At 47.4% G+C, this 25,445-nt stretch overlaps 1 protein-coding gene across 3 annotated transcripts in view; it reads right to left on the bottom strand.

Moving 5' to 3' along the window:
* LOC142575454 (dorsal-ventral patterning protein Sog-like) overlaps positions 1-25,445 on the bottom strand; it is a 352,058-nt gene that overhangs the window by 60,707 nt on the left and 265,906 nt on the right. For all 3 annotated transcript variants that reach the window (XM_075684835.1, XM_075684837.1, XM_075684836.1), the window contains exons 5-7: positions 24,003-24,120; positions 14,338-14,443; positions 11,340-11,481 (exon numbers count right to left, since the gene is read on the bottom strand). In XM_075684835.1, the coding sequence (XP_075540950.1) occupies positions 11,340-11,481; positions 14,338-14,443; positions 24,003-24,120 (366 nt within the window). The remainder of the gene's footprint in view (positions 1-11,339; positions 11,482-14,337; positions 14,444-24,002; positions 24,121-25,445) is intronic.

Below are 25,445 nucleotides of genomic sequence, written 5' to 3'. Positions count from 1 at the left end.
TTCCCTCTCTCTTTTTGCTCTGTACCTTGCTGCACAAACATAACAACACCCTGATAAGGCCTGTTATCCTTGACCACACTACGCAGCTTCACCAAAAGGCAGGGAGTGCGTATGTACTACCAGTGCACGTCCATAAATGTACGCTTTTCGACTCGAGTGAATGAAGCGAAGCCTATACAGTAAGTTCTCATAGGCCGTTACGCCCGGCACCTATCCTCGAGCCGCGCCGGCGCCAGTCTCAATGCCGTTGGCCAGCGGTGTGTTTACCCTTGCGTGCGCTGGCGTGCGCTTGCCCTTGGCAGAGTCTACGCGACCACATTATGCGCCATCTCTTCGCAGCTAGCGTGGGCACAGCGCGACCCCGTTGTTTGTCTCGCATCGCGGGAGGCCAGGACGAACCGATGTGCGTACTCCGTGTTACTGACATCATGCAATGCAGAGAAGCTTATACAGAGCTGCTAAAAGCCATGACGTCACACGGATAGCTGCCTACCCTTGCATACCGCGAATCTGAGGATTCTGCCAATACTCGCGTGATTCTATTGGTCCCGAGTTTTATTTTATTTAGTTTTTATATCTTCCGTGGGTTCCCATACGAAAACTGCCAAAGTCGCAGATTATTGCGGTCACGAATTGAAGCGACTCGACAATAAATAGAAATAATGTATCTCCTGTGTTCTGAACCAGCGAGACCATGCCTTTCTTTACAACAAAAGAATAGTCGGGCTTTTACGTACCAAAACCACGATACGATTAATACGCACGCCGTAGTAGTGGGACTCCGCATTATTTTTTTGCAGTCTGGGATTCTTTAACCAAATGCACGGTGTTTAGCATTGTTATGCGTAGCATCCCTTCTCGACGATTAATGCTTCACCGGCGAGTGTGCAGCTATGAAAGGCCCTTCACGCTGCATCGTCATTTTCTCAGGACCCGGGAGGTGGCGACTAAATCATCGTCACCAGAGCTGACGGGACGGACCAGAAGGGCGCCCGCCTGAACTTGAGTTGACCCGACATAGACTGTGACACGCCAACAAAAGAGCTCACTTCGAGGCGACAACAGCCACCGCCCTTGCTGGAAGCAATGACTACCTTCAAGACCGCTGTACCTGAAGCTGAACCTGACATGCGGGCCATTATCTAATGGCCCACTAATTGATAAAAAGGGCCAACGTCCAGGACTTCCACGGGAACGACTTCGATATCAAATTCCCAGTTCACCACATCGTTGCCTCGTATGCGGGGGCGACTGTGCAACATTGGAGGCTGAGTCCGGAGGAGGGGGTGCGGCATCGTGGGTGGAATCTTGCGAATGTTTCAACGATTGTGATTAGTCGAAAGGAACAACAGAATTTCCTCGACGGCAGAATCGGGAAAAGGAAAGTGTTTAGAAAGTGGATGTTGATGGTTTTGGGGGTCTGCTCCTACTCGTACGTGTGCTCATGCTCGTACTGGTGCTCTTACTCGTGCTCTTACATGTAAGCCACCATCACGTTAATTTCTAAATAATCCCTTTTTCTCGTCTCTTGGACGTCGCCCCAGACCTCTTGATCTCTCAGCACCTGGCACATCCTCAGCCACGAAACCGTGATGGACGCTCGGACGCCAAGTCGCAACAACTGTGTGACAGCGCTGGGATACGAAACCAAGGGTCCTAACAACGGTAAGCGGGCGTTTTTGCATTTCGCCCGCATTGAAATTCGGCCGCCGTGGCGGGGATATGATCACGCGCGTCGTAGTTCTTTTGCTTTGTTTACAAACATGAAGCTTGTCTACAAAGCTGGTGTCATCCAATCAGTAAACAGAACCTGCTGCGTGTTCCAGACAAGTATAGGAGGGTCCTCCCACTGTGTTTTGTACTAATACTTAAGTGAAGGCAGAAAACTCTGTGCCCTTCAACTCTGTGAAGAAGGATAACAGCGAACATGTGTGTGTGGCTTTTTAATGGCGAATTGCACCTCCGCCGCGGGTCGGCCCGGCATTGCACTACATTTGAGATCGACTGACGTATGGGGAATGTTCAACGCCCACGTCAATTCCGCTGCGCGACGGCCCGGCATTGCACTATTTTCGGAATTTTTTTTCGACACGCGGACACGACAGTGGGGAAAGTAGCCCTTAACAGCTTCGCTGTAAAAGCTTTAGACAGTCCCTAAACACATTTATAAAAATATAGGGTTTTACGTGCCAAGACCGCTTTCTGATTATGAGGCACGCCGTAGTGGAGGACTCCGGAAATTTTGTCTACCTGGGGTTCTTTAACGTGCACCTAAATCTAAGTACAAGGGTGTTTTCGCCCCACCGAAATGCGGCCGCCGTGGCCGGGATTCGATCCCGCGACCTCGTGCTCAGCAGCCTAACACCATAGCCACTGAGCAACCACGGCGGGTCCCCTAAACACATTACCGCGTGTGCGAAATAGAGTAGCCAGTGAATACACGCAGCTGATACTGCTGTGAACTAACCATTTAACTGCGATAACAATTATGTGGACAGTCCAGGCGCGTTTTTGCCGTCGCCGTGATGTTCCGTATAAAGTCCAAGGGCAATAACACCATCACCGCGCGCTGTATGCTGTATGTGCGAGTGAAAGGAAGCGAAGGGAGCCGGCGATCGCGGCCCAATCTGGCGCGCGTAGGAGAGGAAGGCGGAGAGCAAACGCGCCGTCTCCCATCAGGCGAAAGTCAGTGGGGGAATAGGAGGCAGGGAGGGTTGCGTCGTCGGGCTCCGGCAGCAATTGCGTATTTCGCGAACGGGCGCAAGGGGAATTGACAATCGCGGCTTAGTATCGCGCGCAAAAGGGAGGAAAGTGCGGAGGAAGCGCGGGATGGAAGGGAGGGGGGTGGCTTGTACTTCGCCAGGAATGTGTACTTTGCGCGGCAGCGCGCGCGACCACGTGCCCTATCTTGAAAGCGATCTTCAGGCGGGTCATACCTTTGTGCGCGTTGTTCCCGCGCCGCTGTTTGCGTTGAAGGAATAGACGGAACGAATGAAGCTGTCTTCACTCGCAGCTGCTGCCGCGCTTTCCGCGAGTAATAATAATAATAGTAATATTTGGGGTTTTACATGCCAAAACCACTTTCTGATTATGAGGCACGCCGTAGTGGAGGACTCCGGAAATTTTGACCACCTGGGTTTCTTTAACGTGCACCTAAATCTAAGCACACGGGTGTTTTCGCATTTCGCCCCCATCGAAATGCGGCCGCCGTGGCCGGGATTCGATCCCGCGACCTCGTGCTCAGCAGCCCAACACCATAGCCACTGAGCAACCACGGCGGGTCGCGCTTTCCGCGAGTGTCCGCGATCATCGAGTGTGATGTGCTTATGTTTGCTTGTGCGCGCTGACACCATGTTTTTTAAGTCATTTAGTGAGCGAATGTTTCCGAGTTTATACGGCCGATAAAACTACTATCCTCACTTCGTATAACTGTCTACTAATTTACTATAGCAAGTGATGCATCGCCTTTCGGGCGAAACTGACACTTTTATTACTTAACTGCTGGCGCAAAACGTTGGCAGCGGCATAATAGTTTTAAAGTTCTGTCCTGTTGCGATTTTTTTTCTTCGGCGAGGGCACTCAAGCAGCGTAAGAATATTTCAAACGTATCGCTATTGGGCAGGGCGTCGCGAGATATCGCTGCTAGGTTTGCTGCCACGGTGTACCGCTCAGATAACCCGGTAATCCGTAAACCGTTAGAGGTCTACGAAAACTCGCCATTAGAGAGTTTTAACGCATCCGAGAATCCGTTAACGCCAAGCGAACTGGATGTTTTAGGTGATGAGCGGAGGCGCAAACGTGAACGTCCTGCACGGTGCAGCCACCTGGCGTCGAAGAGTTCAGGAAGGCAGGCACAGCTAGTATTGCAGTAACCAGGTCTATTTTACTTTGCTGCTCGTGCAAATTTTCGGCGCCAACAAGATTACGCCTCCGCTGAAAAATTTATATCAGGAGCGAAGTCGGATGCGCTGGGCTACTGCATTATTAGCTCAGTGTTTGTCTCATATAGCCCTGCGCCACCAGGTGGCTGCACCATACAGGCCGTATGCAGTGAAACGTCCAGTCGGCTTGCGTTTACCGAAATACCGGACATACTCAAACGATCGATTAGAGACTTTTAGCGTGTCCGCTATTCCGGCAAGCGCGGGCGGTATGCCGGTTCAGCGGGGGCGTAAACGTGAGCGGCCAGATTGGTGGCTCCAGCTTGGTAGCCCAAAGCTCAACTGCACAAACACGGAGCCAATTACTATATTCTGCTTAGCTGCTCGGGTAAATTTTCGACAGTGGCGTAATCGTGTTCACAATTACGCCGCTGCCAAAAATTTGCACGAGTAGCGAAGCAGGATATAGTGGGTTACTGCAGTTTTAGCTCTGTGTTTGTCTGGTTGAACTCTACGCTACCAGGCGGCTGCACCGCTCGGGCCGCTCACGTTTACGCCCCCGCAAATCAGGCAATCCGCCCAAACCGTTCCCGTTTACCGGAATAGCGGGCAGGCTAAAAGTCTCTATTAAGTCGGTGTGGCGCGGCGAGGGTGATCAGCGGCGGAGGACGGAGGGTCACTTCTGTTGCTCGTTTCTAATTGGCTGACGCGATGCATATAGCTTTCGCTTCACTGCACTGAATTTGCGAGACGCAGTGCACTGTTTTTTGCCGCCTCTCCAGTGGAACCGAACGGCCGCTCTAACGCGCGTGAAGAGGATGCACGCCTCGTGTACGTGTCCCGGCGGCCGAGACGCACAATTTGAAACGCTGCTCGCATGAAACAACGGCGGAGGACGTTGGCGGCGGCGGATGTTGATGAGCGTCTGGCGACGTGTTGTTTTTTGCAGCAGCTCGCAGCCTTACCGTCGCTTGTTGCCCACTTGTTTGGCGTGACAAGGAATGAGCAATACCATTTACGGCTGTTAAGAGTGATACTCTGTTGACGGCGCATTACAGCAGCGAGGTCCGACGAGTGGCGACGTAAGTCTACGGCCGGGCGGTCAAGCGCAATGAAGCGGTATAACTCTGGTGTAATGTACTGGTATAATGTACTCTTGTATATAACTCTGGTATAAGGTACTCTGGTATAAGGTATTCTGGTATAATGTGCTATAATTTACCTCTGATATAACTGTTTGTGCAACAGATAGAGTGACATTCACTCAAACTGAAACAAGATATAGGAGGTGGCGATGGACTGGTGACAAACGTGGGCCACTTTGTGTTTATGCCCGAGGTTAGCCCAGTTCACCTTCTTTCGTTATTTTTCTTCCTGGATCTTACGCGAAGCTTAACACGGATATAAGCAGCGTATACCGGTTACGAGGCACCCCTACGATTACGGGGAAATACTAGCCTGTCCGTGTCACGGACGCCGCTCGGTACGCAAACGGCGTTGGTCAGAATTCAAGGTATCGGAAAGACCTTTACTCAGAACTGAAGATATAGCTTGCAGTGGAGTAAGCAATTGTGTTTAACTGTAGTTTTTTTTTAAATGTTTACCGCTGACAAATTCCGACGTTCGCAGCGGCTCGTTGTCTCCTCGTTACACCATAAGCATGCACGCCACCTCACTCTCCCGCCCCCTTTATACGAACGGTCGCTTGGAGGCATCTGTCAACCAGAGAGATATTAAAGATTTATTTCTAATGAGGTGGGAGACCCCCTTGTAGAGTGGAGCCCTTATTGCAGGGCTCCATTGGCTCGCGCCACACCGCATGCCTGCAGGATCAGCCGTCGCTGCTCTTGCGGGTCTAAGCTGGTCAGCGCAGTCTCCCAGGAGTAAGGTGAATGAATGAGGCCGTGACCCGAAAGGTGTGGGCATTCCCAGGTGTAGTGATATACTGTGGGATTTGCTCCGCGGTAGGAACAGTATGAGGGTTAATGTGTAAGATGGAAGAGGTGAAGATAAAAAAGACAAGGGAATCAATTAGTTTGCAGCTGTCGCCACGCAACGGCATCTTCTCGGTTAAGGGAGTTATGTGATAGGTGCAAGTGGTCTCCTGCTATCTCTGTAATGTTGTAGTGTTTCACCGTAGTTCAGTGGTTCTGTCGGTGCGTTGTCGGGATCGGACAGCTCTTTCAATGGCGCCGGGTTGGCGAGCTTTCGGGCTACCGCATTAGCGCGTTCGTTACCAATGAGAGGGGCCTGTCCTGGTGTTCCGATGATACACACCCTGTGCGACTATGTGGGGTGTAATGATGTAACGATTCTATCAGCAACTCTCTATGTAGAGGGAGGTAAAAGAAACAGAAAATTTAACGAGGACACAGCTCGCTTGGCTATTCACGGCCGGTATGAAGAAGCAGAAAAAAAAAACATCGCGAAAACTTGCTCCTTTCTCAAATAAACATACTTGTGCAAGCTATGCACCTGCATTGTGCTGACGTTTTAAAGAGAAAAACTTATTTTTTCAGCAGGAAAGCAAATATATAAAAGAAAAGAAAACAGAAGAACCGAGATCCTGCATCTCCGCGCTACACGCGGTAATTGTTCATCATTCCGGTTAATTAAAGTGCTTGAAATGGAAGCGTGAGAAACAACTCAGAAGAGTGCGGTATTTTAGCCACCGCAGGGACCTCGTCGTTGCAAGTTCGCTGCAGTACCTAACATGCAGTACTCAAAGCCGCCGTACCTAAAGAGTACTCCGTAGGCGTAAATGATTATAATGCGACTCGTGCTACTTGTGGACTCGCTAGTCAATGCCTTCGTTAGTTACGTCCGCCTCACAGCCGTTGAAACAATGTGATTATTCCCATTTACTTTGTCGCACATTCTAGATTAGCGCTTTAGTGCCAGCCAGGCGCGCTTCCCACTTTTAAGCTCTCATGGCTTAAGCAGCAAAGCTCTTTTGCGACGTGCAAATGTGAATTTTAAACGCCATCCAGCAAGTAAATTCACTTTCCTGAGCTTCTCACAAGGAAACAAAACTGCTATCGTGCGGCATCAGGTACAGCGATCCCGGGGAGAAAGCAACTGAATGCATAAACTTATTGATTTATCAAGATAAATGAAACTGAGAAACGTGATTCAATAATAAGAGCGCTCCGGCAACTCCCGATTTCTTCTTTATTTGTTTTTCGCTTCGGTTTCCACGCGGTATGAGGTCACTACGAAATTAAATATAAGCATACAGGCCCGTTTCATGCAAATACTGCAACAGTGACTTAAAGGATTTGTGCTTCACAATCGATCGTTCACGGTCTTCAACTTGATCCCTGTTTCAGTTTCACACCTCTATATAAATGCACTTTCGGGAATTGTCGTTGCCCCAGGGCCCGTCCAAAGCAGATCGTAACTTGATAGTAACAACGGAACGAAATAAGCTACACGCTTTCGGACTAACTGCGAGACGCCGGCAAGGATATCATGCTCAGCCGCAATAATAGGGCCTGGCAGTTCTCAAGCTTTCTCAAAGTCACGACTTTGGCTTATCCATAACCTGGCAGATTAAAAACGAAAGGAACAATATCGCGAGCTTGGAAGCACGACATTCGGGAAAAAAAATATGCAAATCCGCTATTTCAATTTTCGCGCGCATTTGTTTATTTATCGCCTGTCGTACACACACGCACGCGGGCGCACGCAGCAGATTAGCGGCGGCTTGAAGAGTCTAAGCGCCGTGTAAGGACACGTTTGTGCTGTCGAGAACTTCGAAATGAAAGAACTCAAGTTCATTTCATAGAAGATTCCGATGGCAACGAACTGGTTTGCGCGCACGGAAATTATCGCTTTGTTTGTGCGTGTGTATGCTTGTGCGAGTGTGTGTGTTTCGATGGGCGTCGGAAGTAGCGGTGCTAATGAAACAAAACACTGAAATTTAACGTTATCACACCTCACTGTTTTCTTATGACACACACATGCTCCAGAATCTGGAGCACACTTTTCTGCCTCCACCGTTTTCTTCGGTTGCTTGTTGCGCTTTGGCTGTATGTTTGTGTTCACGTCGTACAAATAAATACTGCATACGCGAAACATTCTAAATGTGAAATTCGTTGGATAGATTCGCCAAAAGTGCTCTGTGTCAAATGTATTTTTCCTTAAAGCTCGCAGCGTATTCTGTGTGGCTGCCGCCGACTCATCAGAGGGACAATTTCTGAAGGCCGTACTAAACTTGCAGCGAAACTCTAGCTTAGAACTGCGGTGCATTCTCGACCCGTGGGGAAGCACCACCTGCGCACTGCGCACTGCGAAAGCGCTGCTTGTGTTTCCAAGTTCTAGACGTCTGTAGCAAAACTTTCTGAATCGATTTAGTGTGCTCGCGTTTGTCTCGGAGTGCGCATTCTTTGTGTGCGGCTCACCGAACATGAGTAGCTTGCCATGCAATCACCCAGGCTAACCGTTGCTTATCACAAAAATGTTGAATTTCTCTCTCTCTCTATCTCGCTTAATCATATGATCATGGAGCAATCACATAGCTGGAAAAACATATAAGAAACCTTTCTATGCGCTATAGCAGCACACTTAGAAATACGCCATATCCTTCCGCAAAACATTTCCGTTACAGCGTGATGCTAAAGACCTAAAGCTGCAAGGGCATTGCGAGCATCGAACACGGTGCCACCTTTAGAAATTTTTGACCTCGGAGGGCACACTGAGCTCTAAAGTTAACAGCACCGTTCTTCGTTGTGGTGGGCAACAAGAAGTGCTTATTGATAAAAGAAAATAGAGAGATAGTAAGGGAGAACAAAAAGCAGAAGCTTATGCAAGCTTACGAGTGCTTTCAGGCGGCTTCCACGGGAATGTATACCGCACGGATTCATAAGGCACGCTGGCCGGCATCGACATTAGCCGTGTCGCCATAGCGTCGCGAATGTTATTCTTTCAATACGTATATTTCTCTCGCGCGCCTTCTTTCTATCTTATCTGCTACCTTCCCCGACTAGACGGGAAAGGGAAAAGAATGTACAGTATTGCGCAGCCGCTAATACGCGACTGCCTAAGCTACGTGCCCCCAATGGCAAAAAAAATAATAAATAAAAACTATGTATGGCAGTATACGGCCACCAGAGTGACACAAAAATGGGGAAAGAGAATAAGAAAGTGGGGGTGGGGGTGGGTCCGTAAAGGCAGCGCCGAGGAAAAGCGCGAGCGCTTCCCGGCGAACGGACGGGAATTCCAATTTAATGAGAGCTGCCGTACGTGACGCCCTCTAGCGGTTCGCCGGAGCGTAAGTGGGGTGTCGGAGAGAGAGAGAGAGAGCGAGAGAGAGAGAGAGAGAGAGAGAGCTTCGCGTGCCGTGCCGGCGTCAGCGGGGGAAAAAAGGCGCAATGCGCCGGATCCCCGTAATACGGCCCGTGCATGTAAAACACGACAAATATATTATGCGCGCGATGGAGTCATTCGGAGTGCCGCCCATCGCGCGACGCATTTCCAGCCACTCCCGACGACGCATACGCGCAGGCTCCGGTGTTCTGCTACGCGAACGAGCGGCGCCGATGGCCGAAAAGCACGTGGGCGGCTCTGAGCTGCTGGAATTAATCAGCTGCCTGTTCCTACCTCCCTATTTCTTCTCCGTCAGTCTTTTTTTTTTTCTTCCTTCTTTACTGGCCTCCTTTCAACGTGGTTGCTCGCGAGCAGTTCTATTTAAACACTCTTACCTACTTAACGTGGACTTTAAAAAGAGAAAAATAAAGCTGTTGATGCAGGCCGGTTGATTCGGAATGTAACGAGACACCATTTCGAAGCAATCTTCCAAATAGTGGACTGGACGCCATCGCGGATAGCTGAAATATTACAAGAATTTCACAAAATAATTGTTCACTGCTGCAAAAGTATGCTCTACGCTGAGACCTAGCATCGACTTCCTTACTGATTAATCACCTTCATTTGCCTGAAAAAGGTGCCATACATTCGCTTGATCACTTCTTCATAATGAGGCAGAGGAATAAAGCACTTTTGTTGTCATGGCTGCCACTGTTGCGACATATCTGGTGAAATAACATAAACATTCGCCAAAATGTAAAAATCTTTTCAGGCCCCATACACGTCACTTGTTCACAATGGGCGGCAAAGACAATGCATTTCCATTAAGTATGATTGAGATGATGCAGCACGCGTGCGCAGATGTCGGGCTCATTACCACGTTCCTGCTAATAGCATAGCGCGTCGTCGGAATTTATAACGATCGTAACATGTATTCCTGTCCGTCATAGTTTCTTCGTGGCGATAACAGAGGCGTGCTTTCTTCCTGTTATTTCTTTTTTTTTAAGTTTTCAGATTCACCACTGAAGGCTGCGTCACATTCTTTACACAGGCGACATCAAGATAGCTTCGTCCTTCGAGGAGGTCTTCCACGCAGACTACTTGACCAAGTAAATTGGTGGAAGGAATATGCGGCCTTCAAACGTCCTAATCGCGAAATAGCCAGGCGAAAAATGCATAGCCCCCGTGATGGGGTGGCAGGCGAGGCAGCCCACGTCGCCCGATCTTGAAGGCCACAAACCGCGTACGTAGGGGATAGCAGCAGCGCTTGAATTTAGCTGGATTTTCTATTCCGTACAGCTGAAGGGTCACAAGGTCTTGCTGAAGGACTTGATGAAGGGCTTGCTTGCTGAAGGGCTTGCTTTTGCTCGGCCCTACTTGGTCCATGGGCGCTGAGGCCCGACCTTCTCGTTCTGTTATCAGTTGACGTGGGTGGCTGCTCCTGACCAGGTCCTTCCGCACAGTGCTCACTTATGTTTGCGCGTTGTATAGACAGCGAACAAAGACGGAATGCACGATCGAACAGTAGTGATGAGACAGTGTTTGTGGTTTACGTAAAGAAAAGACAAGGGTCCACCACAAGCCCACATGCATGGGAAAATAGCTCGATTTTCCTTTCCGGACACCTGAAGGGTGACAGACGCTCCGTGGCCTCATCACTATTCGACAGTGCTTTGCGTTTTTGCTCGACGCTCTACAAGGAGCCAAGTCGATAATGCTGGAAAATATGCGCGTGAATCCGCTCGGCCAGCATTCGCTTTGATTTCGATCGAGTTGGGCTCGCGCGCGAAAGTGCCCGCGTGGCAGCAGCATTGAAAAGACAAAGGAGAAAGCCGTTGGCACTGGTACCGCGTTGTCGTGCCATCAGGTCATGAATTTCCCTGAACATGCCCTGTGTTACGCACGAGAAACCACCAGGTAATGAGGCGGAGCTGCTCCGATGATATGGGCACGCTCATTACACCACAAAGATGGAGTAAACTGAACAGTGTTGGTGGTGTTACGAATAATTACGGACTTTATGAAGGAGTTTTCTTATCGACCATGCGGAAGTGCAGGGTCGTCGGCGGCATGGCAACAGCTTTAGGCAGGTACTTTCTTTTTCTTTGCACTCAGTCAGCAGCGAATGTGAGGACATGCGAGCGCGCCTACCTGGTTCGAGCCTAGTGGACTGGACAATCCGGCCTGCCACCAGTCCGTTTGGATGACCATTGGTGACCAGTGCCATGTGGAGCTTTTCCTTTTGGAGAAGCCGCCGGTACACCTTCGGTATCTTGTTCCACACGGCGCAAACCTGCACGGAGACGAATATTTGTAACAGGTTACGACAGGTTAGCTTATTTCGTCCTGTCGCCCTTTATGAGTGCTGCTAAACTAAAGGTTCCCATCGTAGAGTTTTTGGTGGCAATAATGAAGGATTCTTTTGCAATATTATATTTGTGCTTTTTTATTTACAGGTACGAATTTCAAAGATGACTTGGCCGCTTTATGCTATGCCGGGTACTCTTCGGTGCCGTGCAAATAGAAAGAAAAAAGTAAGTAAAAGCCCAAAATGCACGTACTAAGATTAACAGCCGAAGAGCATGAAGACAGTGTTATACACGCGAGCAAAGAACGGCGAAGGACAGAGCATGAGAACACATACAAAAACAAGTGCATAACAAGTACAGCTGTGGGTACAGCAGGTCTCGGTACAACAGGCATGATGATTTCTTTAAAAAAAAGAAACGAAAACAATGAAAACCGCGACACGGCCTGGGACAAGTATTAACTATTGTTTAGTACAAGTTCGTATGCAGCGCTTGTCCGTTCACATCAAAAGGAATCGCAGTATACGTGTCGTCCTCGGCTGCGCCAGACCACCAAAACGGTTTCAAATAAAAAATACACGCCCCTGTTTGTCACTGCTCTCCCGATGTGCGCACCTGGCACCGTGACGAGATCCCGCTTAAGCTACATTGTCGGAGCACAAATTAAAAGCGCAATCGCTGTATATGTTTGCGTCATAATCAGAAGCGCGTAAGTATAATACACGCTCGCGTGTTAACGTTGTATTACTTTACGTCTCCAACTTTCATCTCTACCGACTTCACTTTACATTGAAGCTGCATACTTTATCGCACTTCTCCCGCCATGATACAACTTTACTCTGCCGCCTCTGATTAGGGGTGGCATTTACCAAAGCCTACTCCTTCCTTATTGTAATGTCAGACACACCTATCTGCGACTCATGCAACTGTGAAGAGTCTATCAGTCCCCTGTTGCGCTTTTGTGATCGCAGTGACATCGAACGCGACGTTCTTCGGAGTGTGCTAAGACGAGTAGATAGCAGACAATTTCCATAGACAAAGATTCTTCAAGCATGGGACCACGCGTCGCAGGCTCACAAAGCGACGCGAGCATTGCTACCATTCGTGAAATCGACTGGTATTAGTTACTGATCCTAGGCGTGATTTGATGAACAGCACGTCTTAGCGCTGATAATACCTTCTTTTCCCCCTCTCCTATCTTTCTTGTGATCCCTCAACCCCCTTCCGCCCGCGTAGGGTAGCAAACCGGACGCGCGTCTGGTTTACCGCCCTAACTTTCCTTCATTCCTTTCCTGCTTCTGCTCCATTAACTTAGCAACAAAAGCATTCAGCATTTAAGGAAGTACCTGCGCGTCTTCCCTTATAAAATTTTCCGGTGCACGCCTGCCGAACTACTCTCACGTCGATAACGTGTCTCACTGTTGTTCGCCTTCCCCTATCACAGCAAGTAGAAGAAAAACAAGGGCCGGCTTGCAGACGCGATGGAGAGAAGTTCAATATCGCTCGCCCGATAGACTGGAAGCTGCAAACAGGCAAACACAAAGCGAGGCATTCGCCGAAATTCCCGCTTCTCCTCCGACTCTCCCCCCCCCCTTTCTCCTTCTCCAAAACACTCACCGCCCTTCTTTTAGACAGGCCCGACAGGCCTAGGAACATCGCAGCGAGCGCGTCTTCGAAACAATGGTCGATAACGGGAAGAGCAAGAAGAAGATTGGAGGAGGAAGCGTAAAGGAAAGAGTGGCAGAGCAGGCAGTACAGGGAGCACAGACCTGTGTGCGCCTAACGGAAGTAGACGGAGAAACTGTGGAAAGAGGACAGTGGTAGAATAGAAAGTATAGAAATAAGTTGAGAATGAATATATAGCAGGTAGAGCTGTAGAAGGAGAACTGGAAATAGCAGCAGCAGCAGCAGCAGTAGTGGTAGTAGTAGTAGTAGTAGTAGTAGTAGTAGTAGTAGTAGTAGTAGTAGTAGTAGTAGTAGTAGTAGTAGTAGTATAGGGAAGAGGAGGCGGAGGAGAAAAACAGAAGAAGGAAGCTAAGAGTGAGATAGGTAGATCGAAAGTAAACGGGGAGGTGGCGGAAGAGGAGACGTAAGGAAAAGAAAAAGAAGAAAAACGAGAGAGCTAAAAAAAGAGAGTGCCGGAGCGGGAAGACAGCTAGAGGGAAAATAACACCACGCTGGAACATGAACCATAAAAAATTACCCGAAGATTACGATACTCACTAACGCAAAATTTCAGCGCAGCTGTCGACGTGCTTTCATTTCGCGATATGTTCTCTGGCGCGGACCATCTCTTTCGTGCTGCACGTTGCAAACAGAACGGAGTGTGGCGCTACTGCCTCCCTAATCGGGAGATCGCGAGAGGCAGCGCGTGGGTGACGCGCGGGCGCGTTTCACAGCAGCCGACACATGCAGTGTTTTGTTTGCATATATGAAATCTGTGGACGCGCTTGTCGCATGCCATCGGCGAACAGACGACGGCTCGCTACTCTGGCGCCATCTCGTAGTAATCTCCGCCGCAGCGCCCGTCTTGCGCGGCACTACTGTCTCTTTCTCGCGCTTTCACCATATCCTCCCACTCAGCTTGCCTCCTCGCGCTCTCGTCGCCATCACCGCCTTTCACCCTCCTCCCCCCCCCCCACTGCGTTCCGCTCTCGCTCTTTCATCCTTCGCTGTGCTCATTCGCTCGATTACGCCGACTCCGACGCTCAACGCAGGAACGGGCGCCGAGTTACGCTCTCAGAAAACGGGATAAAACCATGCTTGTAGAGAAAGACGTAGTATGATGAGAAGGCGGGAGAGGGTAAGCATAAGAGAGGCGGAAGTACAAAGACACATACCTGAGTGCTGTTGTCGGCAGACAGCGTGTTCTTGTTGGCCACTTCGTGCTCCTGGACAATATAGCCCTCTTCGTTCGTGATGAGGATGCTGGTGACGGGAGTGGGACTGCAACGAAAAAAAAAAGGAAGTGTGGAAGTGTTAAGCGAAAGTGAAGTTATAAAGGGTCATGAGCACCGACTTTTGTGCGAGTTGCTTTTGCGTAGCAGAACAAGCTCAAGCGCGCACAAACAAGGACAGAGGGAGGCGTAGCGCTCGTATTGTTTACGCCTCCCTCTGTCCTTATTTGTGCGCGCTTGACAGTGTTATTTTATAAAGGGTGATGGGCACCGCAACGAAAAATCAGAAAAAAAAATGAAGGAGCACTCTGCATATGCACATTTCAGGCCATATTAGGACATCTGATATAGTTCATCTTAGCGCCCTATGCGCCTTGCTCCATGCAACTTATAGCGTTAATACCGATTTTGTACAATATTTTTCCCGATTGCAACGTGCAAAAAACAAAGTGACAGCACTGTCCTTGCAAACTTGCCAAATCTCTTTCTTTTAGGTTCTTTTCGATAAAAAGATGAGACAACGAACAAATCAGTCACATAACGCCTACAGAGAATTCATTCATCAAGCTGTTGTGAGTTCACCAAGGCCTTTTCGATCTCTAACTTCTGACCGTGAACATGCGTTCTTTAATTATAGTGTTTTTATTCTCGCAACTTCCGATCTTGGGGTGCCATCGCACCGTCATTTGATAAAACGTTTACAGCTTATACGATAACATCAGAAGGAATTACCAGACTTTCAGTGTGCTACACAACTTCATTAATTCTGCTTGGTGACGATAGAAGCTGTGTTGACTGGACATTATGGATGATTTTAAAACTACAGCCCAGTTCATTTTGACCCATTCGAGTTATTTTTTAAACCTTGCCAACATGGATAAGGGTCGTATAATAATTGAAGTTTTCGTACCAGGATGGTCCTGGGACTCGCTAGCAACACGCCTCCGTCTGGTGAGCGCTAGATGTCTGCACGAGAGCATGGAAAGGACGTCCCCTATGTTGCGTGACCTCGTTAATGTTGCTCTGGTGTACAGAAACAGTTGGGTAATTCTGAGCTTTTACAGATCGATGTTCGAAACGAGGCCACCCGTCAACAAAATCTGGATACGGCCCTGTAAACCAACGAAAAAGCTTCCAAATTCCATTACTTTGGCCTTAGGAAGTAAAACCAGAAGTCTCCTAAGCACACTGATAATTCTCACCACATTCCCGGCATTGAATATTAAGCAATGGAGTGTGTTCTTTGTTTATTCGCACGTACTGCCACAAACACAATGAATTCGAGGAGGTAAACGAAAGCAATCTGCCTCGGCTCCTGAAGATGCTTCAGCATAGACATGTGAGGCTTGTCGAATATAAATAATCGCGCTTAGTTTTCAGGTTGATCAGTCCAGATAGGTTGACCACTCTGAGTGCTTCTTTTCCGACAGTTGTCGTGCTAGTACCGCAATCGTCGATGTATACCGTCACCTAGGATTAAAACCATTAATCTGACCCCAAAGATGCAGCCTTAACCTAAGAGACGGTAACGCAAACGGAAGCCCGGACTGAAACGTAACCAAAACAGCGATAACACATAAATTTCCCGCCGTTCATTCACCAAATCTTAGGTCCTAGGCTGCAACTCGCTGCTCTCTAAAGACCAGTCAAAGAACTCTGAAATACTCTGAACTCTGAACTCGTATATGATGAATTTCGCAGGAGTACGAGATCATCTTCCGGGATGTTTCTCGGGCGTCACCTATCGGGAAAAAGCCTTTGAGGGGCGAAAATCACGACAACGTGTCTCTCGCAGCCGTTAGATTGCTTTCCTTTCTCTCTTTGTCCATGTATCCCACTGGCAATAGGGCCAACTACCCTGCGTGCGATGGCATACCCACCCTAATACATGTAACCTGTGAGTACACTAAGCGCCCTCATAGGCTACATAGCAATAACACAATGGAGCAGTGGGGGACACAGCTCGCCCGTTCCGACTTGGCAGGACAAAAGTCTTTAATTAGACAGGTCAGGCAGGCGGCAGAGGCCAGTGAGGCCCTGGGCTGGGGGGCTCCGACTAACCCTCCTTAATATCTCTTTCTGTGAAATAAGGTTTCTATAACACATATATATATATATATATATATATATATATATATATATATATATATATATATATATATATATATATGCACGCTGCCAAGTGGCTTTCAGCCCTAATGGATTTTCCAAGGCAACCACTCCCACTTTCGGCTGAGCTTACTTTATTTCCTGGGGCAGATAAAAATAAACGTGCTGAAGCTAATTTCGGGACGTCGAATTGCCAAACACCACGATCGACTACTTTCTTCTTTTTACTTCGTGAGCAAGGAAGGCACAAAGAAGGTGTTTGAAACAGTGTTTAACGGTAGCGTTTTTTTTTTTCAATATCTAATCTTCTGGGGAAAATTATTTCTAGTGATTACGGTAAACGCGCACGCCCGTGTAGGTTTACACAATAGGTAAATGCGATAAACAGGAGTATGATCTACAATCGTGTTGCCTAACTTTGTTCCATCTTTCCACGCAGTCCCCAAGTATTCTCGTAGAACACGTACCAACATCAGTTGTCAACCTTTTTGCAAGTATAAACGTTGAAGGCCATTGCATGTGTACATACAGTGAATGACATCGACGTTAGAGAAATGACCACTCAGAAGCTATATAGGTCCACAAGAAAAGCACCCTCTGTGTGATCGTAAATATAACCGTAAAGCCGATGGGGGAGAAAGGGAGGAATACAGAAAGAAACAGAGAAATATGCTTGCAAAAAGAAGGAACCTGGACAACTTAGCCAGCTTTCAAATATATTCATAATTTAAAGTGGAAACACAGCAAGTAACCAAAACTTGTGTCGTGGCCTTCCTCGTATGTTCCGTTCAGTCCTTAAACCTTGAGTATGCAAATAATGGTAGCGGGCCTGTCACAGTCAAGTACTCTCGTTCTTTTTTTTTTTTTTTTTTACAAGAGAAATCCGAACGCGTCGTCTACGGTATACGTACTGAATTGTGAATGTTCGCGGCAAACACGTCACATGCCCGCATGATTGGCCACTTCAACGAGAGCGTAACATTTCACGGAAATGGTATGACAATTTGTTTTACAAGGAGATTTCGCAGGGGAAACAACCAGGTCACTTTTTCTAAAAAACACCTCTCACGTACGATAAATTCATACTTCATCTTTAATTAGGGTGTTAGCGAAAACTTGCGGTTACCAACATCGGACAGCAGTCGCTTAACTGACCCGTTTGCGCGCAAATGTTATTAGGCTAGAACTGCTCGTAAGAGCAGATGACAGCCAATTACAATGATAAACATGCTGGGACGGCCAATGGCAACTTACGAAGAAAGTGTTTACAAATTGACCCCCAGGACTTTTCTAATGGTTCTTATTAAGAAAACTTTATGCGGTAATCCACGTAAAACGTTGTAAGTACGCGCAGTGGCTATATCGAGAAGATTGCCATTCATAATGAACGCCAGGCACTCTAATATGACAGCGTGTGCTTTAGGGTACATGATGCAATTCCAATTGCATCATGTACCATAATGTCTCAGCAATATACCTTTTAATGTGCCCTAAGCGTTTATCAACATCTGAGACATTCCACATCTTCTTACATGAATTTATTGATAATAAAAAGACACATGATTGCGCCATAATCACTAAGTCGTTTGACCAAGTGTCGTAGCTATACATGCCATAATAGTGATATTGTTACCAATAATACGGATTTATAATAATTGGTGCCCCTGCGCAGCAACCGTATGCTCTTTTGCGGCGGGATCGTTCGGAACTGTCGTCGTTACCATAATTCTCTCTACCTTGTAACTACAATAAGCGTTATTACCCCTTAGATATTGGCAAAAAATACATTTGACAATTTTGGATATTATCACATTCCTGCTAGATAGAAAACGTGAAAGTAATTTTTTACTCGTTTTTTTTTTTTCAGCACGTTCCTGTGCCTCTTGACGCATTAGGGAAATCGTCGCCGCAAGGCACGCATGTCGTGCTGTGAAACGCATATGCTGCCATATAGTCCCGGGTTCCGTATTTGTCGTACCCCAAATGTACCTTCGAGGTTCCGACTAGATCCCATTTCTCTCTCTCTCTCTCTCTCTGTATATGTGCACGTGTCTGTGTGCGGGAACTTGCGTGTTATATATATATATATATATATATATATATATATATATATATATATATATATATATATATATATATATATATATATATATATATATATATATATATCCTGCCTAAGTTTATTATTAAACTGAAAAAGAGACTCCAGACACCATAGAGAAATCTGTTTTCCATTTCGCCTCAGACTTGTCTCGCTCTATCCGCAGGGTCTGTAGGTACCTCAGGTTGGGGTTGGCCATAGCAGTAAACACAGGATCGTAAAGAAACAATTGCGCCCTTCTTCCTGACGGCTCGGGAGTTTTCCTTTTAGTACAATATGAAAGAAACTGATGTTTTCTCCAGTCAGACTGCAAACTTCGCACTAAAGCTGTATATGGAAGGGCGCCGCAGACGTAGGGTAACAAAAACAAAGCTGTCCAGAATTTGCGCTTCGCAGGATAAGCAACAAAGAGGAAATGTGAGCTAGGGTAACATCAACGGTTTTTTTTTTTTTTTTTTTTTGCAATCGTTTTATGCGATAGCGCAGATTCCATTAAGCAGAAGTCTGGTTTTCTTACCGAAGCAGAGACAGGTAAACATTGGAAGCGTACGATCGCTCGAATAACACGGGTAACGGGAAGCTTTTCGGAAATATGCGGTGAGGAAAGAAACCAGCCAAGGTACAGGACCACGGGCTACCTTGCTCTATCGTTTTTCTCGCGCAAGTTTTTTTTTTTTTTTTGGAACCGTGACAAAGGCAAAGGCTTTCGCACCTTTTGTGTCTGTATGCGTGTATTTTTCTCGTCTCTTTAATCTTATGGCCTGCGACGTACGCTCTACGAAACAAGATAATCGATTGGTGTGTGCTTCTTCTTCGTCTCAGTGCGTCCTTTTTTACAGATTACGATCGATTGGACGTTTGTTCGATAAGATGATAGTAACAAGTCTCGCGACTACTCAACTGTTTGACAGCCACACAATTTCGCCTAAATGTTCGGAAGACAAAGAAAATATACAAAAACGCTCGTCATATTTTGCAGGTTTTCACCGACGACTTACACGCAGACTTGAAGGCTTAGTGCGAGATTATATTGAGTTCCTTGTTAACTTGTTTGTTGATCAACAGAGGACGAAGTAGAGAAGCCCACACCTGAAGCAAACCTCTAGACAAGGGCAAATCGCGTCCGCCAGGGCAATAAAATATCCCCGAAGTTGGTTAATCAGGGTAATAGAAAATCATAAAAATAATAGACAATAGCACTTCAAGGCGCAGTATGCATGAGTATCGACTTCCTGAAGTGGCGGTCTTAAATTTGAAAAGCCTGAGGTGCATTTTTTTCCTCTATGTGTTATATTTCCTTCGGCATAAAATCATAGCGACTGCTACTGGATGGTGTTCGTGACCTCATGGTCACCGGACTTTCCTGGTCATAACCTCCGGCGTATCCAATATGCAAAGTTGAAGACAACTCCCCTTATAGAGGATGAAGCAATGTAAACTTAAAACGATTGAAATCTCATCAGGTTCACAGGAATTCACGGTGCGGAAAGGGCAGGCGTAAAAACACGGACACAAGTAGAACGACCTTCCAGTTGACGGTCAACGTTTGTGTCGTCCTTCTCTGAGCATATTTGCAAGCCTGCCTTTTCATACTATCACCGATCACCGAAAGCTTGCTGGTCAAGGTTCCGTTCCCGACAGCAATACCTATATGGAGCGCGGTCAAAAAAAAAAAACGGGAGCAATATCGTTTCTGATGCTTCGGACACGGTTGCCGAGTCTTCCTTCAACCCGACGTGGATCGTTATAGGTGCCGACTCCCTCTGCTCTTAAGGACCCCGGCACAGTTCACGATGTTACGCGGCCCAACACCGCGCCAACCAGCCGGCTTGGATCGAAAGCCATCGCCGAGTCGTCCGGTTTTTTGGAGTAGCTCGCTGTCTGCACTCGATCTCGCTAAGCCACCAATATTGCGATAGCCAGATCGGTTGGGACCGACTTGGGGACCTAGATTCGCATTCACCGAGCACTTGGGATCGCGAGAGGTGGTTCGTAACGACAAGTGCGGACAAATAAATACTCACAGTTAATATCACGGACAGCAGGCGACAAGCAAAACTAGTGGCTATGTCTCGAATCAGCCATTAGAGGTGTTCTCTTTTCGAATTGCGCATTCTCTTATTCTATGCCAGCCGGTCAGCTCACGAAGATGGTACGCAGGCATAATTTCTGTCGTGAAGGACAGATATATGTAAACGAAAAACAATAAAGAGAACTCCGGTGTGTCTGTGAAACGAATAATCAACACGACGGACGGCAGCGGACTGTAACCGCGCGCAGCACGACCGCCTGGCCTCTTTGCATTGCAGACCAATTCCGGCTAGACTCCGCCGACGCTTGGCAGCTTGGCGTTCCCGGTCACGCCTGCGGTAGCCTCTGCGATTTCGTCTGCGATTCGCACTGGTGTGGCCGACAACGCTGCGTTTGATGACCGTAGTCGTGAGGAGACTCTTGAGCTCATTCTTCTTTCTCTTTAAGATACCGGGTGCAGAGACTATTGCAATCTCGTGTTGATAAGCGACCACATTAAATGCAAGAATCATTCTCGAACGCTGACCCCACGTTAGTCTCAGCAAAGTATGACGACGATATCTTTAACGTAAACGTGGCTGGGCGCATGTATACTTGTGCGATGTATCTCTCTCTCTCTCTTTCGTGTTCTGCTCCTACAACCTCCTTCTCCCCGGTCCCTCAGTGCAGTGTACCAAAGCATAGAAGCTGGGGCCGAATAGAGAAATCGTAGTTTTTTTGCCGCGTGGCTGGTAGTCAGCATCAGAACTGATCAGCTGCATCACGCGCGATATATATATATATAAATATATATATATATATATATATATATATATATATATATATATATATATATATATATATATATATATATATATATATATATATATATATATGCCACGGCGGCCGCATTTCGATGGGGACGAAATGCGAAAACGACGATGTACCTAGATTTAGGTGCACGTTAAGGAACCCCAGGTGGGTCCAGATTTACGGTGTCCTCAACTACGGCGTGCCGTATAATCAGATCGTGGTTCTCGTCAGGCAATCATGCCTTTAGTCTCTACCACCCGCAGGATGATGTGATTTTCCTGCAAATAAGAACTGACTGACTGACTAACTGAAAACCCTGTGTGCGTGTGTGTGTGCGTGTGTGTGTGTGTGTGTGTGTGTGTGTGTGTGTGTGTGTGTGTGTGTGTGTGTGTGTGTGTGTGTGTGTGTGTGTGTGTGTGTGTGTGTGTGTGTGTGTGTGTGTGTGTGTGTGTGTGTGTGTGTGTGTGTGTGTGTGTGTGTGTGTGTGTGTGTGTGTGTGTGTGTGTGTGTGTGTGTGTGTGTGTGTGTGTGTGTCGAACCCCCCCCCCCCCCGGCAGCATTTGTAATATTTTGCACGCGATCTGAGTAATGATGCTGTCCCTCAATTGCACCAATGGTAAAAACAGACAAAGGACCGGCCAGCAACAATAATGTTCCTACGGTGGAAACAGCATTGTGAACGCAATCAGCGCACAGCGAACGCACAGTTTGACATCCGTAACACTGCGCGGTGTTAAAGAGGCGGGGTATCTACTCTTCTCGCAGACGTCCTTTGTTCAGCCTGTGCAAAGCACTCCCACGCGGGCCATTCCAAATGGTCGTCCCGGAGCTGGAAGATATGGAAAATTACCCCGGTACCGTCCCCCGGAATGAGAAAAAGAAAATGTGCCCCTTCCCACATTCCTTCTTTCCGCTTTCGCAGCAATAATAAATGGGCGGCGCCAAGAATTGCGCTTATAGACTCGTTTTCCCGATCCGTCGGAATAAATAGGTAACAGCACGTCGAGACTAGTGGTCATGACGGCTTCTTTTGCACGACTGTACGAGAATATTCCGCGCATCGTCCGTAGTCCGCTTTAACGTGGCTTGCGATTTCTGCGTCGAATTCGTACGCTTTGGAGGAAATTGTTCGGCACGTTCGCGGATCGGCGATATCGAACTTCTTTGCACACTGCTTCACCCACAAAAGTGCTGCCCGGAAAATACTTCATGCCCGTGGCGTATTCATAACCGCTTTTCCCGTCTGTTACTCGTGCAGCGTGTTTTCAGGCGGAATAACGGAGAATGTTAAGAGCACCTCGTCACGAGTGTCGATGTGGTTGAAAGTTATCATCAGCCTCCGTGGGGAGGAGGGGTCGGGGCCGATCTCTCTTTTCAATAGCCTGATAAAAACATATCTGCTCTCCTGAAACGACCAAAACAATTCGTGCTTACGTTACTTCGTGCTCGCTATATAGGATGTTTAGCCCACCGATTACTATACGTTCTCGAAACCGCACGCAGTCTGCCTGGTCTCTTATATATAGGACGCTGCTGTTTAAAATGTTGTAAGTGATGAAACTACGAAATTTTAGCTACAGACAATACATATTCTGTCGTATATGCATTTTCTCTCTTATGGAATGTAATCACGTTCTCGGCAACAATCAATTACATTTCCATTCTTATTGGTAAGTTTGTTGTCATGAGCTGGTGCCCTCATGCAAGTCCCAAAATCCCCGGTGTTGCAGCGATCGTTACGCAGAAACGACTGATACACACTTGTCAAAGTTTGCACAGAGAAGAGATATGACCTTATGGTTACAGGCCACCAAACGCAAGCTTTTAGGCAAGAAATGTGAGGAGTTAGTGCCAATTAAGGAAATGTACTACATGTAGTATATTAGGCATATATGGATTAAGCGACTTGTGTGCATAAAAATATGATGATACATGGTACGAGTAAGGCAAAGCTCTATCTAACACGTGGCGCTTTCACGCATGTGCGCAGCTCAGAAGCCTCTTCAGAAAGCTTTGCCAGAGGGGGCTGCAAGGAAGTACATCATCGCTACGATAGCATCGTATCAGAATTTAGTTAAGCGATTTATTGTAGTTAGCACGCTACCAGTTTGTTCACAATGCGCTGCTGCACTTCTAAAGGTTCGCAGGTTAACACGACAGCAACGGAGAACACAGCGTGTTATTATTCCCAGAGAGCATCTGTGTTTTCTTTTGTTTTGTTTTGTTTTTCTTCCCAGTACTTATCTCCTTTTTTCAATCTTCCCCCTTACGCATCGACCGAGGAAAGGCAACCAAATGTATACTTCCGGTTAAGGTATTTTTTTTTTCATCCTTTTCCCCTTCCTCTTCATCAGTTTCTCTCTCTTCTCCTTCCTCACTATAGGGTCCAAACTAAGTCCTGGGTAAACTCCCTGCTTTTTATTCGTCTACCTATGTTTCGCAAGAGCTTAAGTCAAGACGTCCACGCCTGTCAGATTATTGATGGGACCGCTGCGGTGTTTTAGGACGAAGCTAAAAAGATGGTAGGGACGCACAAAGCAAAGAGCAACGACGGAAGTCGCCAAACGCACTGCACCTGTTGTGGTAGACGCCGATGTGGAGGTCCTTCTTGATGTACGTCAGGTAGCCGACAGCCGCGACGGTCGTAGCCACGGTGGGGTACGAACCGCGACCAGTCAGCAGCGCACTGAACTCTGCGTAAGAATGCAAAAAATAAAACGAAAAAGGCAAGCTGATTAAATCAAACGCGTGTATAACGAAAGTGCTCGGGACCTGCACAAAATTCTTCCTTAGGGCAGGTCACTTCGTTGTAAAGGTAGCACACCGTACCGCTAAAAGGATGCTGACTCCGTACGTTCAAAAAAAAAACACCATTTATGCAAATTCAAGAGAGACTTGGAGAAATAAACCGCTAATCATTCATGCACACAGTTCGTCTGACAGGATGTCACAGCACTTGCCAACGTCATTGCAAGGAGGTTAATAGTACGCTTAGCAGTGACACACGAAAAGCGATGCAGAGTAAAGCCGCGGATCGCCGTCGAATATTGCTATCGCGTATTTTTTGCACCTAAGTTCATGGTTCGTTTGCAGGATACTCGCAACTCTTGCCTTCGTAGATAAGTCACGCCCTTTCCAACATACAGATGGCTTTAAAAACGTCTTCAGCAGTCAGTTACGATTACATTGTCCCGTCGTCGTTCAATGCGACGTATTCGTCAGCCGTCGTGCCTGCTGACGCGCTAGAAGCGATTCCTAAAATAATGCCGCAGGACTACTTGGTACATCGTATGCACGCGCGTCAAGTGCGTAGTTAGCGAGCTGCCGTAAGTGCTAGCGTATAGGCCGCACTTCGATGACTACTGCGGAGAGCGCCGGCGGAACCGCTACGTGGCGCTCGTTGTAAAGCGAAAGATTAGCTACCGGGGGACGCAAAGTTCTTTCGTTGTGCAGGTAAATTCGTTGTAAAGGCGTTCGCAATACGCATTAAACACAGGAATTCATCCGCAGCGACATAATCGGCCCTTCGTTATACAGATCATTTCGCTGTAGAGGCGCTCGTTGTAAAGGCGCGCGTCCGACTGAATAAGGATTTCGTTCAACATCGGCCCACGCGCGTCTTTCATCGACTGCTCCGCAAGGGTATTAGGGCAGAAATTATCTGCGCTTGTTTGCAGGGCGTGTGAGTCAACATAACAACGGCATTTCTTTTTCTTTTCATTATTTCTAATTTATTTATTTCAAACATACTCGCACATTGCACACAAAGAAATGGCGAGAGAGAGTACTTCACATAGCTTAAAGGAAGAAAACAGGTGAATTGAAGAACAGGGCTTAAGAGCCGTCAGCACAAGAAGTTACCCTAATGATGCGCTACGAAAGATCAAAGCCTTGAGATCCATGACGGCTAGAAGTAATCAAGCTGAAATACAAGTGTCTTAGTGCGTCGACGAACGGATCGCGGTAATTTTTTATTAATACCTCACTCAGGCCTCCTTGCGCAAACGCTTTTCAATGT

This window comes from Dermacentor variabilis, chromosome 3 (genome assembly GCF_050947875.1).
Source record: "Dermacentor variabilis isolate Ectoservices chromosome 3, ASM5094787v1, whole genome shotgun sequence".
NCBI classification, from domain to species: Eukaryota; Metazoa; Arthropoda; class Arachnida; order Ixodida; family Ixodidae; genus Dermacentor; species Dermacentor variabilis.
Note: the sequence above shows the minus strand (reverse complement) of the source record. Positions and strands in the feature narration are given on the sequence as shown.